Raw genomic sequence first — 18320 nt, 5'->3', positions numbered from 1 at the left:
CTCTGATCCTCCACACTGCCAAGAGTCTTCCCATTAATGCTATACTCTGCCATCATATTTGACCCACCAAAATGAACCACCTCACACTTATCTGGGTTGAACTCCAGGAGATGTCTAATATAGTGGTCACAATATGAATATTTTCTTTATATTTCTTATTGTAACAAAGCTTTTTAATATATTGCATTAAGCTGCTGCTGCCATAAAATAACAACTGCATAACATGCGTCAGTGATATTAGATTTGATTCTGATTGTGATACTTAGTGCACAGGCTGAGAGGAGGAAGTAAACTGGTGGGATTGGCAAAACATGTTCCAGCCTAATTCAAATGAAATGTTTCTTTGGCCGATACTAAAAAAAATACTGCCATTTTACAGATCTGACAAACTCTTTATCATCTCAAATAGTATTAAAGTTTCATATCTTTTCATCAGAAATAAAGTAATATTTTAATTATTCTTGTCACAAAGCCTTCAGAAGTCCATCTGAATCATTGCAACTTGCAAAGATATCTATTCTGATTCTCTGTGGTGCTTTCTAAAATTCAGTTTACTACTGATAATTGCTGCAATGGCCCAGATTTTGATAGATTTTACCAGCATTTCCACATGGAGCTAAAGCCATTTCTAAAAGTAAATGGGTTTCAGGACTCCCTGTGGAGAACGATGCTAGAGTGGGGATTAGTTGGGATTCCTGTGCTTTAACGCTGTGGAAACTGTTCTGGGATCTCATGTCAGACTCGATCTGTTCACTTGAATGTGGATTGTAAGTCTGCAAGGAGATAAGAGATAATTTTAATTATTTGTCTTTGTCATCATGATTTTAATTACTATAAGTATGAAGAACTAAAACTTCATGTCTCCAAAGCCTTCCCCATGTCTATGCCTCTATACATCACTTACCACCCATCAACTTAATAAAACCATAAGACCATAACTCATAGGAGTTGAAATTTGGCCTATCAAATCTGCTCCACCATTCAAGCATGGCGGACTTATTATTCCTCTCAACTCCATTCCCCTGTTTCCTCTCCATAACCTTTGACACCCTGACTAATGAAAAACCAATCAGCCTCCACTTTAAGTATACTCAATGACTTTGCTTCTGCAGCCTTCTATGGCAATGAATTTCACAGGCTCATCACTCCCTGGCAAAAGAAATTCCTCCTTATCTCTGTTCTAAATGGACATTCCACTATTCTGAGGCTGTGCCCTGTGGTCTGACACTCACCCAGTATAGGAAACATTATTTCCACATCTACTCTGTCTAGGCCTTTCAATATTTGATACGTTTCAATGAGATCCCTCCTCATTCTTCCAAACTCCAGTGAGTTCAAGCCCTTACCATCAAATGCTACTCATACATTAACCCTTTCATTCCTGGTGTCATTCTCATGCACTTCCTCTGGACCTCTCCAGTGCCAGTAAATCTTTTCTTAGACTTAGAGCCCAAACCTGCTCACAATACCCCAAGTGAGTCTGATCAATGCCTTATAAAGCCTCAGTATTATATCATTGCTCTTATATTTTAGGCCTCGTGAAATGAATGCTAACATTGCATTTGCCTTTCTTACCACCAGCTTAACCTGCAAGTTAACCTTTAAGGAGTCCTGCACAAGGACCCCAATGTCCCTTTGCACTCATTTCCCATAATTCTCCACCTTCCCCCTAGCCCATTTCTCTCCAGCCTATCACTTCCTAGCTCTCTACTTTATCCCTCCCCCCACTTCTTATCCCCCCTTCGACCATCCCATGTTACTTCACTCCTGATGAAGGGTTTCAGCCCGAAACGTTGTCACTACCTCCTCCCATAGATGCTGTCTGGCCTGCTGAGTTCTGCCAGCATTTTGTGTTTTTATTTGGATTTAATTTGGCCTTTTTGACACTGGTCAACAGAAAAAAAAACCTCTTGTGTCAATATGAAAACAGATCTCTAAAAGGTGATCTAAATTAATTGCAAATATAAAACACAAAATGATTGATTGCATAAGTATTCACTCTCTTTAATATGACACATCAAACCACACTGGTGCAGCTAATTGTTTTTAGAAGTCACATAATTAGTTGAATGGAGATCTGTTCTTGAAGACCTGTGTGCAGTCAAGGTGTTTCAACTGATTGCAGTAAAAATACACCTATATCTGGAGGTCCAGCTGCTGGTGAGTCGGTATCTTGGCAAAAACTACACGAAGAAGACAAAAGAACACTTCAAGCAATTCTGCGAATAGTTTATCGAAAAACACAAGTCAGGAGATGGATACAAAAGAATTTCCGAGCCATTGAATATCCCTTGGAATACAGTTCAGTCAATCATCAAGAAATTGAAAAATAATTACAGCTGTAAATCTGCCTACAGCAGGCCGTCCTTAAAGACTGGGTAACCGTACAAGAAGGGGACTAGCGAGAGAGGTCACCAAGAGACCTATGACAACTCTGGAGGAGTTACAAGCTTCATTGGTTGAGATGGGAGAGACTGTGCATACAACAACTGTTGCCCAGGTGCTTCATCAGTCACAACTTTATGGGAGAGTGGCAAAGAGAAAGCCACTGTTGAAAAAAATTCACAAGAAATCACAGCTAGAGTTTACCAGAAGGCATGTGGGAGACTGAAGTCAGCTGGACAAAGGTTCTCTGGTCTGATGAAACTAAAATTTAGCTTTTGGGCTATCAGACTAAAAACACACCATCCTACTGTGAAGCATGGTGGTGGCTGCATCATGCTGTGGGGAGCTTCACTGCAGCAGGCCCTGGAAGGCTTGTGATGATAGAGGGTAAAATGGATTCAGCAAAATACAGGGAAATCCTGGAGGAAAACCTAATGCAGTCTGCAAGAGAACTATGACTTTGGAGAGATTTGTTTTTCCACAAGAAAATAGCCCCGAGAATAAAGCCAAAGCTACACAGGAATGGTTTAAGAACCACAAAGTTAATGTCCTAGAGTGGTTAAATTAGAGTCCTGACCTCAATGCCATTGAGAATTTGTGGCTGGACTTGAAAAGCATTGTTCACTCATGATCCCAAGCAATCCGCCAGAGCATGAGCCATTTTGTAAAGAAGAATGGGGGGAAATTGCCAAGCTGATAGAGACCTGTCCACATAGACTCAAGGCTGTAAATCTGCCAAATGGGAATCTACTAAATACTGACATGAAGGGGTGAATACTTATGCAATCAATTATTTTGTGTTATATGTTTGTAATTTAGATCACTTTTGTAGAGATCTGTTTTCACTTTGATATGAAAGAGTCTTTTTCTGTTGATCTGTGTGAAAAAAAGCCAACTTAAATCCATTGTGATTCTATGTTGTAAAACAATAAGACATGAAAGCTTCCAAGGGGGTGTATACTGTCGATAGGCACTGTATCTTACTATGTACTACCCTGAGATTCATTCCTTGCAGGTATTCACTGTAAAAAAAGAAATGCAATATAATTTACAAGAAGCTATATAAACTGACAAATGCAGACAAATAACATGCTAAAGAAGACAAACTGTACAAATAAAACATAATACTGAGAACATGAGTTGCAAAGATTCCTTGAAAGTGAGTCTTTAGGTTGAAAAACATTTCAGAGTTGTGGCAACTGAAGGTATCCATGCCAATTCAGGGGCCTACGGTTCCTCTGGGGTCAAGGTGCAAAACACAATAAAAACAATCACACAGCACAAGGCTCATATTGCACATATAGTTATGATTGCAGAAAAGCATACTTCTTCTTCGGAAACACATCACCCTTATTGAGACGCAGCCCAGAGACAGCATCTCGCCGGAGAGTCCTCTGTCTTGGGATCGGCCCTGTGGCTTCCATTTTCAACACACAAATTAATATTTCCTCCAGGTGAAAATCTTTCCTTCCCTAGGGATGAGGTCTGTGGAGATTCTGCTGGCATTTTTGTAACTCTGGATTTTTATGGGGTGGTGTTGCTAACACCATGCCCAACCTCCTCCTTTTGCAGCCAGAGCCTAGTCCCTGAATGTCAGGGCTTATAGATTGATGGTGCATGGGATGTGCCCTGGAGCAACATTTCTGCAAGAACATATCATTCAATTATCAGCATTCCTGGGGAAAACTTAAATTAGTCATAAATCAGAATTAGGCTTAATATCAGCAGAATTTGTCATGACTTTACGGCGGCAGTACAATGAAATACATGATGAACAAATATAGGAAAAACATTGAATAACTGGAAGTATATTTATGTCTAATAAATATTTAAGTGCAAATAAGTAATGCAGGAAAACAGAAATTTAAAAAAAGTGGTGAGGTAGTGTTCCTGGGTTCAATGTCCAATTAGAAATTGGATGGTAGAGGGGAAGAAGCTATTCCTGAATCACTGAGTGTGTGCCTTCAGGCTTCTGTACCTCCTACTTGATGGTAACAGTGAGAAAAAGGCATGCCCTGGGTGCTGGGGCCCTTAATATTGGATGCTGCCTTTCTGAGACACCGCTTCTTGAGGATGTCCTGGGTACTTTCTAGGCTAGTACCCAAGATCGAGCCAACTAAATTTACAACCCCTGCAGCTTCATTCGGTCCTGTGCAGTAGCACCCTCCACCCCAATCCATACCAGACAATGATGCAGCCTGTCAGAATGCTCTCCACGGTTCACCTATAGAAGTTTTTGAGTGTTTTTGTTGACATAACAAATCTCTTCAAACTCCGAATGAAGTATAGTCACTGTCTTACCTTCTTTATAACTGCATCAATATGTTGGGAGCAGGTTAGATCCTCAGAGATCTTGACAACCAGGAACTTGAAACTGCTCACTCTCTCCACTTCTGATCCCTCTATGAGGATTGGTATCTGTTCCTTCATCTTACCCTTCCTGAAGTCCACAATTACTCTTTCGTCTTACAGACATTGAGTGCCAGGTTGTTGCTGCGACATCACTCCACTAGTTGGCATACCTCGCTCCTCTATGCTGTCTCGACCGACCCCATCTGAGATTCTACCAACACTGGTTGTATCATCAGTAAATTTATAGATGGTGTTTGAGCTATGCCTAGCCACACAGTCATGTGTATATAGAGAGTAAAACAGTGTGCTAAGCACACACCCCTGAGGAGGATTGTCAGTGAAGAGGATATGTTATCACCAGTCTGCATAGTAGTGGTCTTCCAGTTAGGAAGTCGAGGATCCATTTGCAGAGATCCATTAGGTCCAGATTCTATAACTTCTTAATCAGGAATGTGGGAATTATGGTATTAAATGCTGAGCTAAAGTAGAGGAACAACATCGTGACATAGGTGTTTGTGTTGTCCAGGTGTCTAAAGCCTTGTGAACAGCCATGGGACCCAAAACTGTTGACAATACTCCAAGTGTGGCCTCACCAATGTCACATAAAGTTTCAGCATTATCTCATAGAAACACAGAAAAACTACAGTACAATACAGGCCCTTCAGCCCACAATGCTGTGCCGAACATGTACTTACTTTAGAAATTATCAAGGGTTACCCATAACCCACTGTTTTTCTAAGCTCCATGTATCTATCCAGGAGTCTCTTAAAAGACCCTATCATATCCACCTCCACCACCTTTGCTGACAGCCCATTCTATGCACTCACCACTCTCTGCGTAAAAGAAAAACTTACCCCTGACATCTCCTCTGTACCTAATTCCAAGCACCTTAAAACTGTGCCCTCTCGTGCTAGCCATTTCAGCCTTGGGAAAAAGCCTCTGACTATCCACACAATCAATGCCTCTCATCATCTTATACACCTCTATCAGGTCACCTCTCATCCTTCACTGCTCCAAGGAGAAAAGGCCGAGTTCACTCAATCTATTCTCATAAGGCATGCTCCCCAATCCAAACAACATCCTTGCAAATCTCCTCTGCACCCTTTCTATAGTTTCCACATCCTTCCTGTAGTGAGGTGAACAGAACTGAGCACAGTACTTCAAGTGGCGTCTGATTAGGGTTCTATATAGCTGCAACATTACCTCTCGGCTGTTGAATTTATGCCCATGGTTGATGAAGGCCAATGTACTGTATGCCTTCTTAACCACACAGTCAACCTGCACAGCAGCTTTCAGTGTCCTATGGACTCAGACCCCAAGATCCCTCTGATCTTCCACACTGCCAAGATTCTTGCCATTAATACTATATTCTGTCATCATATTTGACCTATCAAACTGAACCACCTCACACTTATCTGGGTTCAACTCCATCTCCCACTTTTCAGCCCAGTTTTACAACCTATCAATGTCTCGCTGTAACTTCTGACAGCCTTCCATACTATCCACAACACCCCCAACCTTTGTGTCATCAGCAAATTTACCAACCCATCCCTCCATTTCCCCACTGAGGTCATTTATAAGAATCACAAAGGGGCCCAGAACCCATACAGAATATGACCCATCTACAACCACTCTTTGCCTTCTGTGTGCAAGCCAATTCTGGATCCACAAAGCAAGGTCCCCTTGGATCCCATGCCTCCTTACTTTCTCATTAAGACTTGCATGAGGTATCTTATCAAATGCCTTGCTGAAATCCATATACACTACATCTACTGTTCTACCTTCATCAACGTGTTTAGTCACGTCCTCAAAAAATTCAATCAGGCTCGAAAGGCATGATTTGCCTTTGATAAAGCCATGCTGGCTATTCCTAATCATACCATGCCTCTCCAAATGTTCATAAATACTGCCTCTCAGAATCTTTTCCATCAACTTGCTTTTATATTCTATTCCCCTTGAAATCAATGCCAACATTGCATTTACCTTCTTCACCACAGACTCGACCTGTAAATTAACCTTCTGGGAGTCTTGCATGAGGACTCCCAAGTCTCTCTGCACCTGTGATGTTTGAATTTTCTCCCCATTTAGATAATAGTCTGGATTATTGTTCCTTTTATCAAAATGCGTTATCATATTTCCTAGCACTGTATTCCATCTGCCACTTTTTTGCCCATTTTTCCAATTTGTTTAAGTCCTGCTGTAATTGCATTGCTTCCTCAGCACAACCTATCCCTCCAACTATCTTCGTATCATCCACAAACCTTACCACAAAAACATCAATTCCATTATTGAAATCATTGATAAACAATGTGAAAAGTAATTGTCCCAATACTGACACCTGAGGAACGTGACTAGTTACTGGCAGCCAACCAGACAAGGCCTCACCATTCAACTATCCAGAATATCTCACTCTTGTACACCCCTTTTGTTGCCATCTGAAATTCTATCAACAATGGTTGTATTAACAGCAAATTTATAGATGACATTTGAGCCGTAGCTAGTCACACAGTTATTTGTATACTGTAGAGAGAGTGGGCTAAGCAAACATCCCTGTGGTGTACCAGTGTTGATTGTCAGTGAGTTAGAGATGTTACTTCCAATACACACAGATTATGGTCTTGCAGCTAGGAAGTAGAGGATCCAGTTGTAGAGGCTTACCTAGGTTCTGTAACTTTTCAATCAGGACTGTTGGAATGACTGTGCAAAATGCTGAGCTGTACATAATAAACAACATCCTATCATATGTAATTGTATTGTAAATTACAAATTATGCACAATTTTTACAAGAAAACAAATTTAGAACTACAAAGTCTATTTTAATGCAATGCGGTCACAGTGTTGCTATACTGAGAGAATGTTTAGAGTTGTGTTGCTTAGTTCAAGGAGCACATGGTTAAAGCAAAGTAGCTGTTCTTGAACCTGGTTGTGTGGAAATTTGAACTTCTGTGCCTCCTGCCCGATGGTAGCTGTGAGAAGATGCCATGGCCTGAATGTTGGAGATCTTTGATATCGATGTTGCCTTCTTTAGGCAGTGCCTCCTGCATATACTATTGCTGGTGGGGAGAGATGTGCCCATGATGTATTGGGCAGAGTCTTTTGCTCTCTGCAGCTTCTTACGTCTCAGCACATTCGAGTTGTCATAGCAAACATATCCTGGACCAGTCAGGACACTTTCAATACATTATTGGGACCACTTTTTATGATCTTTATCAATAATTTAGAAACATAGAAGCATAGAAACAAAGAAAACTTACAGCACAATACAGGTCCTTCGGCCCACAAAGCTGTGATGAACATATGCTTACCTTAGAAATTACCTAGGGTTTCCCATAGCCCTCTATTTTTCTGAGCTCCATGTACCTCTCCAGGAGTCTCTTATAAGAGATGGAATTTAGATGATGGAATAGATGGTTTTGTTGCCATCGAAGTTGTGAAGATTGGTAGAGGGGCAGGTTGTGTTGAGGAAATGCAAAGGGACGTGGCAATCCTTGTGTAGAACGCCTTAAAGGTTAACTTGGAGGAAGAGTCGTTGGTAAGGAAGGCAAATGCAATGCTAGCATTCATTACAAAAGCAGGGATGTGATGCTGGGGCTTCATAAGGCACTGGAGAGGCCTCATCTTGCTTAATGTAAACAGTTCTGGCTCCTCATCTTAGAAAAGATGTGCTGACATAGGAGAGCATACTGAGGAGGTTGACAAGGATGATTCCAGGAATGAAAGGGTTATCATACAAGGAACGTTTGATTGCTCTGGGTCTGTACTCGCTGAAATTTAGAAGGATGAGGGAGATCTCATTGAAACATTTTGATCGTTGAGAGGCCTCGAGTGAAGGATGTTTCCCATAGCACAGTTTCAAAATAGAGGGCCATGCATTTAAAACAGAGATGCGAAGAAATTTCTTTAGTGAGAGGGTGGTGAATTTGTGGAATTTATTAGCACAAGCAGCTATGGAGGCCAGGTCATTGGATGTCTTTGAAGCAGAGCTTGATGTTTCTTGATTGGACCATGGCATCAAAGATTACAGGGAGAAGGCTGGGGAGTGAGGCTGAAGAGGGGTAAAATCGATCAGCCGCGATTGAATGGCAGAACAGACTTGATGGGCCAAATGGTCTAATGTCTTATAGTCTGATGAACTGAGGTACAGATGCACTGAAAGTTGTCTAGATTTAGGAGACTGCATTACAAAGAGAGCCTGTGTAGACTATGACTTTATTTCAGGGAAAGTTGGAGAATGAGGGTGATCTGATAGCGGTGTACATGAGCACAGAGCCAGGGTCAGAATAGGTCAAATCAGGTTTATTATCAGTGACATATGTATTGAAATTTGTTGTCTTGTGACAGACAAGAAGCGTTCCTGGAACACGCTGCTGGGAGATGTGGTGAAAGTGGATACAGTATCATTGTTTAAGGAGGATTTAGACAGGCAGATGAACAAGCAGATAAAGGGGAGGATATTCATTCTGTGGTCAACACCGGTTTTGTAGATTGAAGGGCCTGTCCTTGTGCTGTACTGTTTTTGTTCAAACTCCTCTCCGAGGACCATCACCTTGTCGTGGTGGACAGGCTTGTGAATTCCTGAGATCCCGAGTGTGATGCTGTCTGAAATTTAGCCATCTGACACTTAGCTCCTGACAGGGTCACCCATAGCAGTAAAGTCAACCAAAAGACAACCCTTCAGGAGAACCAAGTGTAATACTTGCTTTGAGTGATTGCACTCACACTATGTTCAAGGTGGGCTGGTTGGTTAAATGCCATGGCTGCCAGCCTGACTATTACAGTTGAACGTTGTTTTAGCAAATATGATGTTTACTCACTGAATTACATAAAATTATTTTCAAACAGCCGATTTATTGTCCTTTATTGAACTTTCTTCAAGATGATGACTCTGTAGTGCCAAATGGCGTTGATCTAACTTTCACGATAAGTTATCATCACTGATGTGTCTCTTTGTATTTTTTTTCTTTCCTAGTTTTGCCAAGCCACACCTGTGGCAATCCAGGAGTGATTCCCAAAGGAGTTCTGCACGGAACCAGGTTCAACATTGGGGATAAGATCCGGTACACCTGTGTCACAGGCCACGTACTGGAAGGTCACGCAGTACTGACCTGTATCGTTAGTCCTGGTAATGGAGCATCATGGGACTTCCCACCACCATTTTGCAGAGGTAATGTCGCAATAAAATTTCATTGGCAGTATGGTAGAGTAGCAGTTAGTGTAATGCTATTAAAGTACCAGTAACCCAGGTTCAATTCCTATCACTATCTGTAAGCAGTTTGTGCATTCTCCCCTGTGACACTGTGGGTTTCCTCCATGTCCTTTGGTTTCCTCCCACATTCCAAAAGCATACAGGTTTTGGTAGGTTAATTGGTCACATGCGTGTAAATGGGTGCCATGGGTTTCTTGAACTTAGGAGAGTCACAGTCATAGAACACAACAGCATGGAAATGGGTCTTTTGGCCCAACTAATCAATGCTAATTTGTTATTCTACCTAGTTTCACTGATCTGCATCTGGACCATAGTTCTCCTAACCTTCCCATCCATGTACCTATCCAAATTTCTATTAAATGCTGCAATCAAACACAAAGCCACCACTTCTGCAGATAGCTTGTGTCACACTCTCACCACCTTCTGAGTGAAGTTCTCCCTTATAATTCACCTTTCATCCTTAACCCATGACCTCCTGTTACAGTGCCGCATCTCTAAATAAATAAATAAATTATCCAGAGACATGCAAATATACTATGGTGAGGCAGAGGTGTGTCAAGTGCTAAAATGAGCAACTTATTTTAGTAATCGAGTCTTGGTACAATTGACATCCAATAAACCTACACGTTACATCAATTGCCACATTACATCAATTGGTTGGGACTCTTGCCTCACCACCTCTCCTTTCCTCTTTATACCAGCCATCTCCCCTGTCCACTGTCACTTGAGTCATCAGCCATCAGTTTCCTACCACAGATGCAGTATTCATCTAGCAAGGTGTTTATTGAAATAAATGTTCTGGGATACTTAAATAAATTTCAGAACACATGCAGCATAGACAGGATCAGAATTAGAATCAGGTTTATTATCACTCACATGTGATCGTTATTTCTACTGTTACCTTCCTGTCAGCTTGAACCAGTCTGGCCATTCTGCTCTGACCTCTCTCATTAACAAGGTGTTTTCGCCCACAGAGTGGCTGCTCACTGGCTGAGTTTTGTTTGTCACACCATTTTCTGTAAAACTCCAAAGACTGTAGTGCATGAAAATCCCAGGAGATCAACAGTTTCAGTGATATGCAAACAACCGAATCTGGCAGCCAATAATCATTTCACAGTCAAAGTCACTCAGATCATATTCCTTCCCCATTTTTATGTTTGATCTGAACAACAACAGAACCTCTTGAACTAATGCATTTCTGCCTTGAGTTGCTGCTACATGATTGGCAGATTTTATTCCCCTTTGGTCCTACTCAAGATACTTAAGTTTCGAATGATTTGTCTGGGTGACAGTGAAACCAAAGCTTTTCACTTTTTTTTGCATTGGTACCATAAGGCTATAAAACATAGGAGAAGATTTGGCCTTTCCATAGAGTCTGCTCCACCTTTCCATGATGACTGGTTTATTATCCCTTTTAAACTTATTTCCCTGCTTTTTCCCCATCCCTTTGACACCTTGATTAATCAAGAACCTATCAACCTCCACTTTCAATATACTCAATGACATGACCTCCACAACCATGTGTGGCAATGAATTCCATAGATTCACCTCTGGCTAGAGAAATTGTTCTTTATCTCTGTTGTATTCTGAGGATGTGCCCTCCAGTCCTAGACTCCCCCACAATAGGAAACGTTTTCCCCATGTCCCCTCTATCTACGCCTTTCAATATTCAATAGGTTTTGATGAGATCTCCCTGATTCTTTTAAACTCTAGTGAGTACAGACCAATAATAAATCAATTATTTACAAAGAGTCAAAATCAGGTTTATTATCACTGACAAGTTGTGATATTTATTGTTTTGTGATAGCAGAATGGTGCAAGGCATAAATAAATCACTGTAAGTTACAAAGCTATTCCAAAAACTTTGAGTGTGGGTTTTTGGGCTACTGCACCTCCTCCCTAGTGGTAGTAATGAGAAGAGGGCATAATTCAGGTGGTGAGAATCTTTGATGATGGATGTGCCTGTAATAAGGATTCCTAAGGTCATGAACAATAACCCAGGACCAATTACAAATTGGCTGCTGCAACCCCACATGTTATAATTATGAATCATGGTTTTTTTGACATCCTAAAAGTAATAAGGTAGAAAAATAGGTTTTCATGTTTCTTCTACTGACTCAATCATCAAGGTATTTTCTGCTTGCACTGCACTTTCTCTGTAGTTGTAACATTATATTCTGGACTCCTGTTGTTTTTTTTCTCCTTGTACTAGCTCAATATATTTATGTTTGGTATGATCTGAATAGATGGCATGAAAAAAAGAAAAATAGATCTTCACTGTATCCCAATAGAATGATGATAATGAATCAACTTCTCATCACTAAGGACCCTCACCACTAAGGACATGTCCTCTTCTCATTACAACCATCAGGGAGGACGTACAGGAGCCTGAAGATCCATGGTCAATGTTTTATGAACTGTCTTCACCATCAAATTTCTGAACGGTTGATGAATATTACTTTGTTATTTCAGTTCTTTAGGAATATATAGTTATTTTGAAAATTACAATAATTTTTATGTCTTGCACCATACTGCCTCTGTAAAACAACAGATTTCATAGTATATGACAGAAACCTTCCCCAAGCAGTAAGGCTGATCAACACCACCACCCACACCCCTCTCACACACCCCACCACATCCTTCAACATCACTACTTTATCATTTTACCCCTAACCCGTGTGTCTTTGGGATCTGGGAGGAAACCGGAGTACCAGATGGAAGCCCATGAGGTCACAGGAGGAAAAGTACAAAATCTTTACTGATGGTGGTGGGAATTAAACTTTAATCATATAGCTGGCTCTGTAAAGCATTACGCTAACTGGTATGATGGATAACAATTACATGTGGTGGGATCAAGCTCTCAACACTTGACCTAAATTCTACTGGACCATGAGGAGACTAAGGGGCTTACTACACTTCACGGTCTTTCTAAATAAATTCTAGGGAATTAGCAAAATCAGACTTTTTTGCATAAATCAGAAAAGTAAGGATTGACAATCTGATGTGGATTATCGAAGTAATAGCTTAAATTTTAATCACATCAGATTCTGTTTACAAAAAAGTACTTGCACTCAATCCCCAGGTGTTCTGTTAGTAAATAAATTACTCCTCTGTTGCTATGTATTTCTACTTTAATCAATTTTTGCTCAATTATTTTTAGTTTCTAGCAGTTACCTTATTGATTTCCCATCTCCTATTTTTTGTTTTTGTTTGAAATCCCTCTCTTGCTTTCTAGTAGCTGATGTGTTGCTCTGTAGATATGCCATTGTTGCCCGTAACAGAACAGAGAACATGGAAGAGTACAACACTGGAACAGGACCTTCAGCTCACACTGTGCTCAACCAATTTAATTAGCAATCAAATAGCCAACTCAACTAATCCCTCTGCCTCCACAATGTCCATATCCCTCCACCTTCCTCCCATTCATGTTCCTACCCAAACACTTCTTAAATGTCCCTCATCTACATCTACCACTGGCAGTGCATTGCAGATACCCTCCACTCTTTGTGTTAAAAAAAACTTGCCTCTCACAGCTCCTTTGAGATTACCCCCCTTCACCTTTAACACGCGCCCTCTGGTATCAGACATTTCAACCACTGGAAAAAGATACTGATCATAATCTTATAAACATCCATCAGACTTTCCCTCAGCCTCCGCTGTTCCACAGAAAGCAACCCAAGTTTGTCCAACCTTCCATTTTAGCAAATGCCGTCTAATCCAGGTGGCATCCTGGTAAACCTGTTCTGCACGTTCTCCAAAGGTCAACATACTTCCTATAAAGTGGTTGCCTGAACTGCATACAATTCTCCAAACGCGCCTAAATGGAGCCCAAGATCTTAAGGCACAAACTAACGGAGATGGGAGTAGACTCTCACATGGTGGATTGGATAGTGGACTACTTGACAGATAGACCTCAGTATGTGCGGTTGGGAGACTGTAGGTCTGACACGGTGGTCAGCAGCACAGGGGCGCCGCAGGGAACCGTACTCTCTCCGGTCCTGTTCACCCTGTACACATCAGACTTCCAATATAACTCGGAGTCCTGCCATGTGCAGAAGTTCGCTGATGACACGGCCATAGTGGGGTGTGTCAGGAATGGACAGGAGGAGGAGTATAGGAAACTGATACAGGACTTTGTGATATGGTGCAACTCAAACTACCTGCATCTCAATATCACCAAGACCAAGGAGATGGTGGTGGACTTTAGGAGATCTAGGCCTCATATGGAGCCAGTGATCATTAATGGAGAATGTGTGGAGCAAGTTAAGACCTACAAGTATCTGGGAGTACAGTTAGACGAGAAGCTAGACTGGACTGCCAACACAGATGCCTTGTGCAGGAAGGCACAGAGTCGACTGTACTTCCTAAGAAGGTTGGCGTCATTCAATGTCTGTAGTGAGATGCTGAAGATGTTCTATAGGTCAGTTGTGGAGAGCGCCCTCTTCTTTGTGGTGGCGTGTTGGGGAGGAAGCATTAAGAAGAGGGACGCCTCACGTCTTAATAAGCTGGTAAGGAAGGCGGGCTCTGTCGTGGGCAAAGTACTGGAGGGTTTAACATCGGTAGCTGAGCGAAGGGCGCTGAGTAGGCTACGGTCAATTATGGATAACTCTGAACATCCTCTACATAGCACCATCCAGAGACAGAGAAGCAGTTTCAGCGACAGGTTACTATCGATGCAATGCTCCTCAGACAGGATGAAGAGGTCAATACTCCCTAATGCCATTAGGCTTTACAATTCTACCGCCAGGACTTAAGAACTTTTTAAAAGCTATTATTAATGCTTTTTGAGATAGTGATTTAGATGCATATCATATTTTTTACTGAGTTAAGTATTGTATGTAATTAGTTTTGCTACAACAAGTGTATGGGACATTGGAAAAAAAGTTGAATTTCCCCATGGGGATGAATAAAGTATCTATCTATCTATCTATCTATCTATCTATCTATCTATCTATCTATCTATCTATCTATCTATCTATATAGCTGCAACACAACTTCTTGAATTTTGAACTCACTGTCCACTGTTCACTTTTTTGTAATTCAATGCTCTTTTCCTCTGTGGGCTCTTTGCTGCTCTCTGTAGTTAGTTTAAAGCGGCTGTTTCTTTGGGGATGTTAGTACTGCATTTACATCTGATTAGCTGGCATTAGAAATGACTGTCATAGAGTCATAGACCACTACAGATCAGAAACAGGCTCTTTGGCTCATCTAGTCTGGGTGGAACAATTAATCTGCTTAGTTCCATTGTTTTGCACCTAGACTATAGCCTCTATATCCTTCCCATCCATGTACCTATCCAAATTTCTCTTAAATGTTGAAATCAAACCCACATCTTCCACTTCTGCTGGTAGCTTGTTCTGTACTGTCACCACTTTTCTGAGTGAAGAAGTTCCTCCTCAGGCTCCCCTTAAGAATTTCACCTTTGAACCCATGACCATGAAAGAATGGAACCCTTTTTCATTGTGCCTTTACTTAATCAAACCACTCTGAAATGTTTGGGTGTGAACCAAAGCACTAGGAACTTAGAGAAACTTATTTTAAACTTGATATTTTCCCCTGAAAGAATGTACATGATTTACAATATGCAAACCTCTGGCCACTGACAGGCTTGTTTGCAATTCTGGTACTTTTGGACAACTCCAAGCTAGCAAGGAATTTAGAATCAGATATTAAAATGCAAACCTTTTTCCCAGAATATCAGTGTAAGGAATGCTAAAAGGAATATTTATTGTCGGGTTGATGAGAATGTATTTTTTCCCCCAAAAGTTCATATGTTAATTTGAACGATTGTGGTGATTGATGAATTTGACCAGAATCAGAATCACATTTATCATCAATGATTTATAAGATGTGAACTTATAAATTGTAGAAAATTGAGCTTTTAAAAGACCAAGTGAACAAATGTATGCACACTAGTCACACCGTAATCAATAACTCATGCACCTAATGCCATTGCTTTTTAAGCCCTGCAGCAATGTTATCAATTAACTGCCGTAAAGCAAATCAAAGTGTACTGGGAAGGATTTCCTTTTGATTTTTAAAGATCTGAAGTCTTCTACAATGTAACTCCTGGCCTCTGCAAGATTCTCCAAAACCCCAAAATTGTAAGGTTGTTAAAATAAACAGCACTAAAAGAAGATCATCAATAGTGTCCAAAATGTTTCAGTAAAATGACAAAATAATAAAAGCAATTGTGATCAGATGCTTTTCAAACTTTTCTCCAATGTCGAATGTCTTCACGTGGAGATCAGATCATCCTTCAGACTTCTGAACATCTCTTCAGATCTGTCCAAACATCATAGCAACTAGTACCAGAGCTTCAAAGAAAGACCCGAGGAATACTCTGCTGTTTGTGTTGCCCTATCTGACCAATCTCCCACACAGGATATGATAGGAAAAGTGCAGAGGAGATTTCCAAGGATGTTGCCTGCATTGAAGAGAATAGGTTGAGTGAACTTGGACTTTTCTCCTTGGAGCGACGGAGGATGAGAGGTGTCCTGATAGTGGTGTATAAGATGATGTGAGGCATTGATTGTGTGGATAGCCAGAGGCTTATTCCCAAGGCTGAAGTGGCTAACACAAGGGGGTATATTTTTAAGGTGTTTGGAAGTAGATACAGAGGGAATATCAGGGGTATGTCTTTCACACGGAGAGTTGTGGGTGCGTGGAATGCACTGCCAGCAAAGGTGGTAGACGCAGGTACAATAGGGTCTTTTAAGAGACTCTTAGAAAGGTACATGGAGTTCAGAAAAATAGAGGTCTATGCGCTAGGGTATTTCTAGAGTGAGTTACATGGTCAGTTTAACATTGTGGGCCCAAGGGCCTGTAATGTGATGTATGTTCTATGTTCTATGTTCAGTCACTTGGCATTCAAAACGAGATAGTAAATTGGATTAGACATTGTCTTTGTGGTAGTAGATGGTACCTCTCTGACAGGAGGCCTGTGGTTCATGGAGTGCCACAGGGATCAGTGTTGGGTGTGTTGCTGTTTGTCATCCATATCAAAGATCTGTATGATAATGTGGTTAACTGAAAAAGCAAATTTGTGGCTGACTCAAAGCTTGGAGGTGTGGTGGACAGCGAAGAAGGCTATCATGGCTTGCAGTGGGATCTGGACCTGCTAGAAAAATGGGCTGAAAATGACAAATGAAAGTTAATATAAACAAGTGTGAGGTTTTGCATTTTGGCAGGACCAGCCGGGGTCGGCCTTACACAGTGAATGGTAGGGCACTGAGGAGTGCAGTAGAACAAAGGGTACTGGGAATACAGGTTGATAATTCATTGAAAGTGGTGTCACAGGTAGATAGGGTTGTAATGAAAACTTAGGGCACATTGACCTATGTATATCAAAGTGCAGAGTGCAGAAGATGGGTTGTCATGTTGAAGGTTTTTTCAGATGTTGATGAGGCCTAATTTGGAGGATTGTGTGCAGTTTGGGGCACCTACCTACACGAAGGATGTAAATAAGATTGCAAGATTACATTTATAAGGACGTTGTTGCGACTGGAGGACGTGAGTTATAAGGAAAGATTTAATAGGTTAAGACCTTACTTTTTGGAACATACATTGAGAAGAGAGTTGATAGAGGTATACAAAACTATGAGGAGTATAGATCAGGTAAATGCAAGTAGGCTTTTTCCATTGGGTTTGGGTGGGACTACAACTAGAGGTCATGGGTTAAGGGTGAAAGGTAAAAGTTTAAAGGAATCGTGAGTGCAAGTGTTGCATGTGCACTAAATTTCTATATTTAAGGGAAGTTTCGATATGTACATGGATGGTAGAGGTATAGCTGGCTATTGTCTGGGTGCAGGTTAGTGGAACTAAGCAAGTTAAATGATTTTGCACAGTCTAGATGGGCCAAAGGGCTGATTTCCCTGTTGTACTTTTCTGTGACTCTATAACATTGTTGTTTTGCAGTAGCAGTACAATGCACAGATATAACATTACTGTACATTGAAAAATAAATAATACAAAAAAAAGAAAATGATTTAATGTTCATGAACTGTTCAGAAGTCTGATGGTTTTGGGGAAGGATCTAAATGGGGATAAGACATAGCAGCAGATTTAGGTTATTCAAACCATCAAGTTTGCTCCGCTATTCCAAAATTGTTTATGTATTATCCTTCTCAACCATATTTTCCTTCCTTCTCCCCATGACCTTTGACATTCTTACCAATCAGAAACATATCAACCTCTTGCTATACACACAAGAGAAAATCTGCAGATGCTGGAAATTCATGTAACACACACAAAATGTTGGAGGAACTCAACAGCCCAGGCAGCATCTATGGAAAAGAATACAGTACAGTCAACATTTCAGGCTACAACATTTCACTAGGAAACCCTCTACTTTAAATATAACAAATGACTTGGCCTC

General features: G+C 40.9%; 1 protein-coding gene across 1 annotated transcript in view; it reads left to right on the top strand.

The window, feature by feature from the left end:
* LOC140733433 (CUB and sushi domain-containing protein 1-like) overlaps positions 1 to 18320 on the top strand; it is a 2013313-nt gene that overhangs the window by 884369 nt on the left and 1110624 nt on the right. The window contains exon 4 of the mRNA XM_073056756.1: positions 9707 to 9901. Within this exon, the coding sequence (XP_072912857.1) occupies positions 9707 to 9901 (195 nt within the window). The remainder of the gene's footprint in view (positions 1 to 9706; positions 9902 to 18320) is intronic.

The sequence above is a fragment of the Hemitrygon akajei genome, chromosome 9, assembly GCF_048418815.1.
Source record: "Hemitrygon akajei chromosome 9, sHemAka1.3, whole genome shotgun sequence".
Lineage (NCBI taxonomy): Eukaryota > Metazoa > Chordata > Chondrichthyes > Myliobatiformes > Dasyatidae > Hemitrygon > Hemitrygon akajei.
The sequence above is the reverse complement of the archived record's forward strand: the minus strand, read 5'-3'. Positions and strand labels throughout refer to the sequence as shown.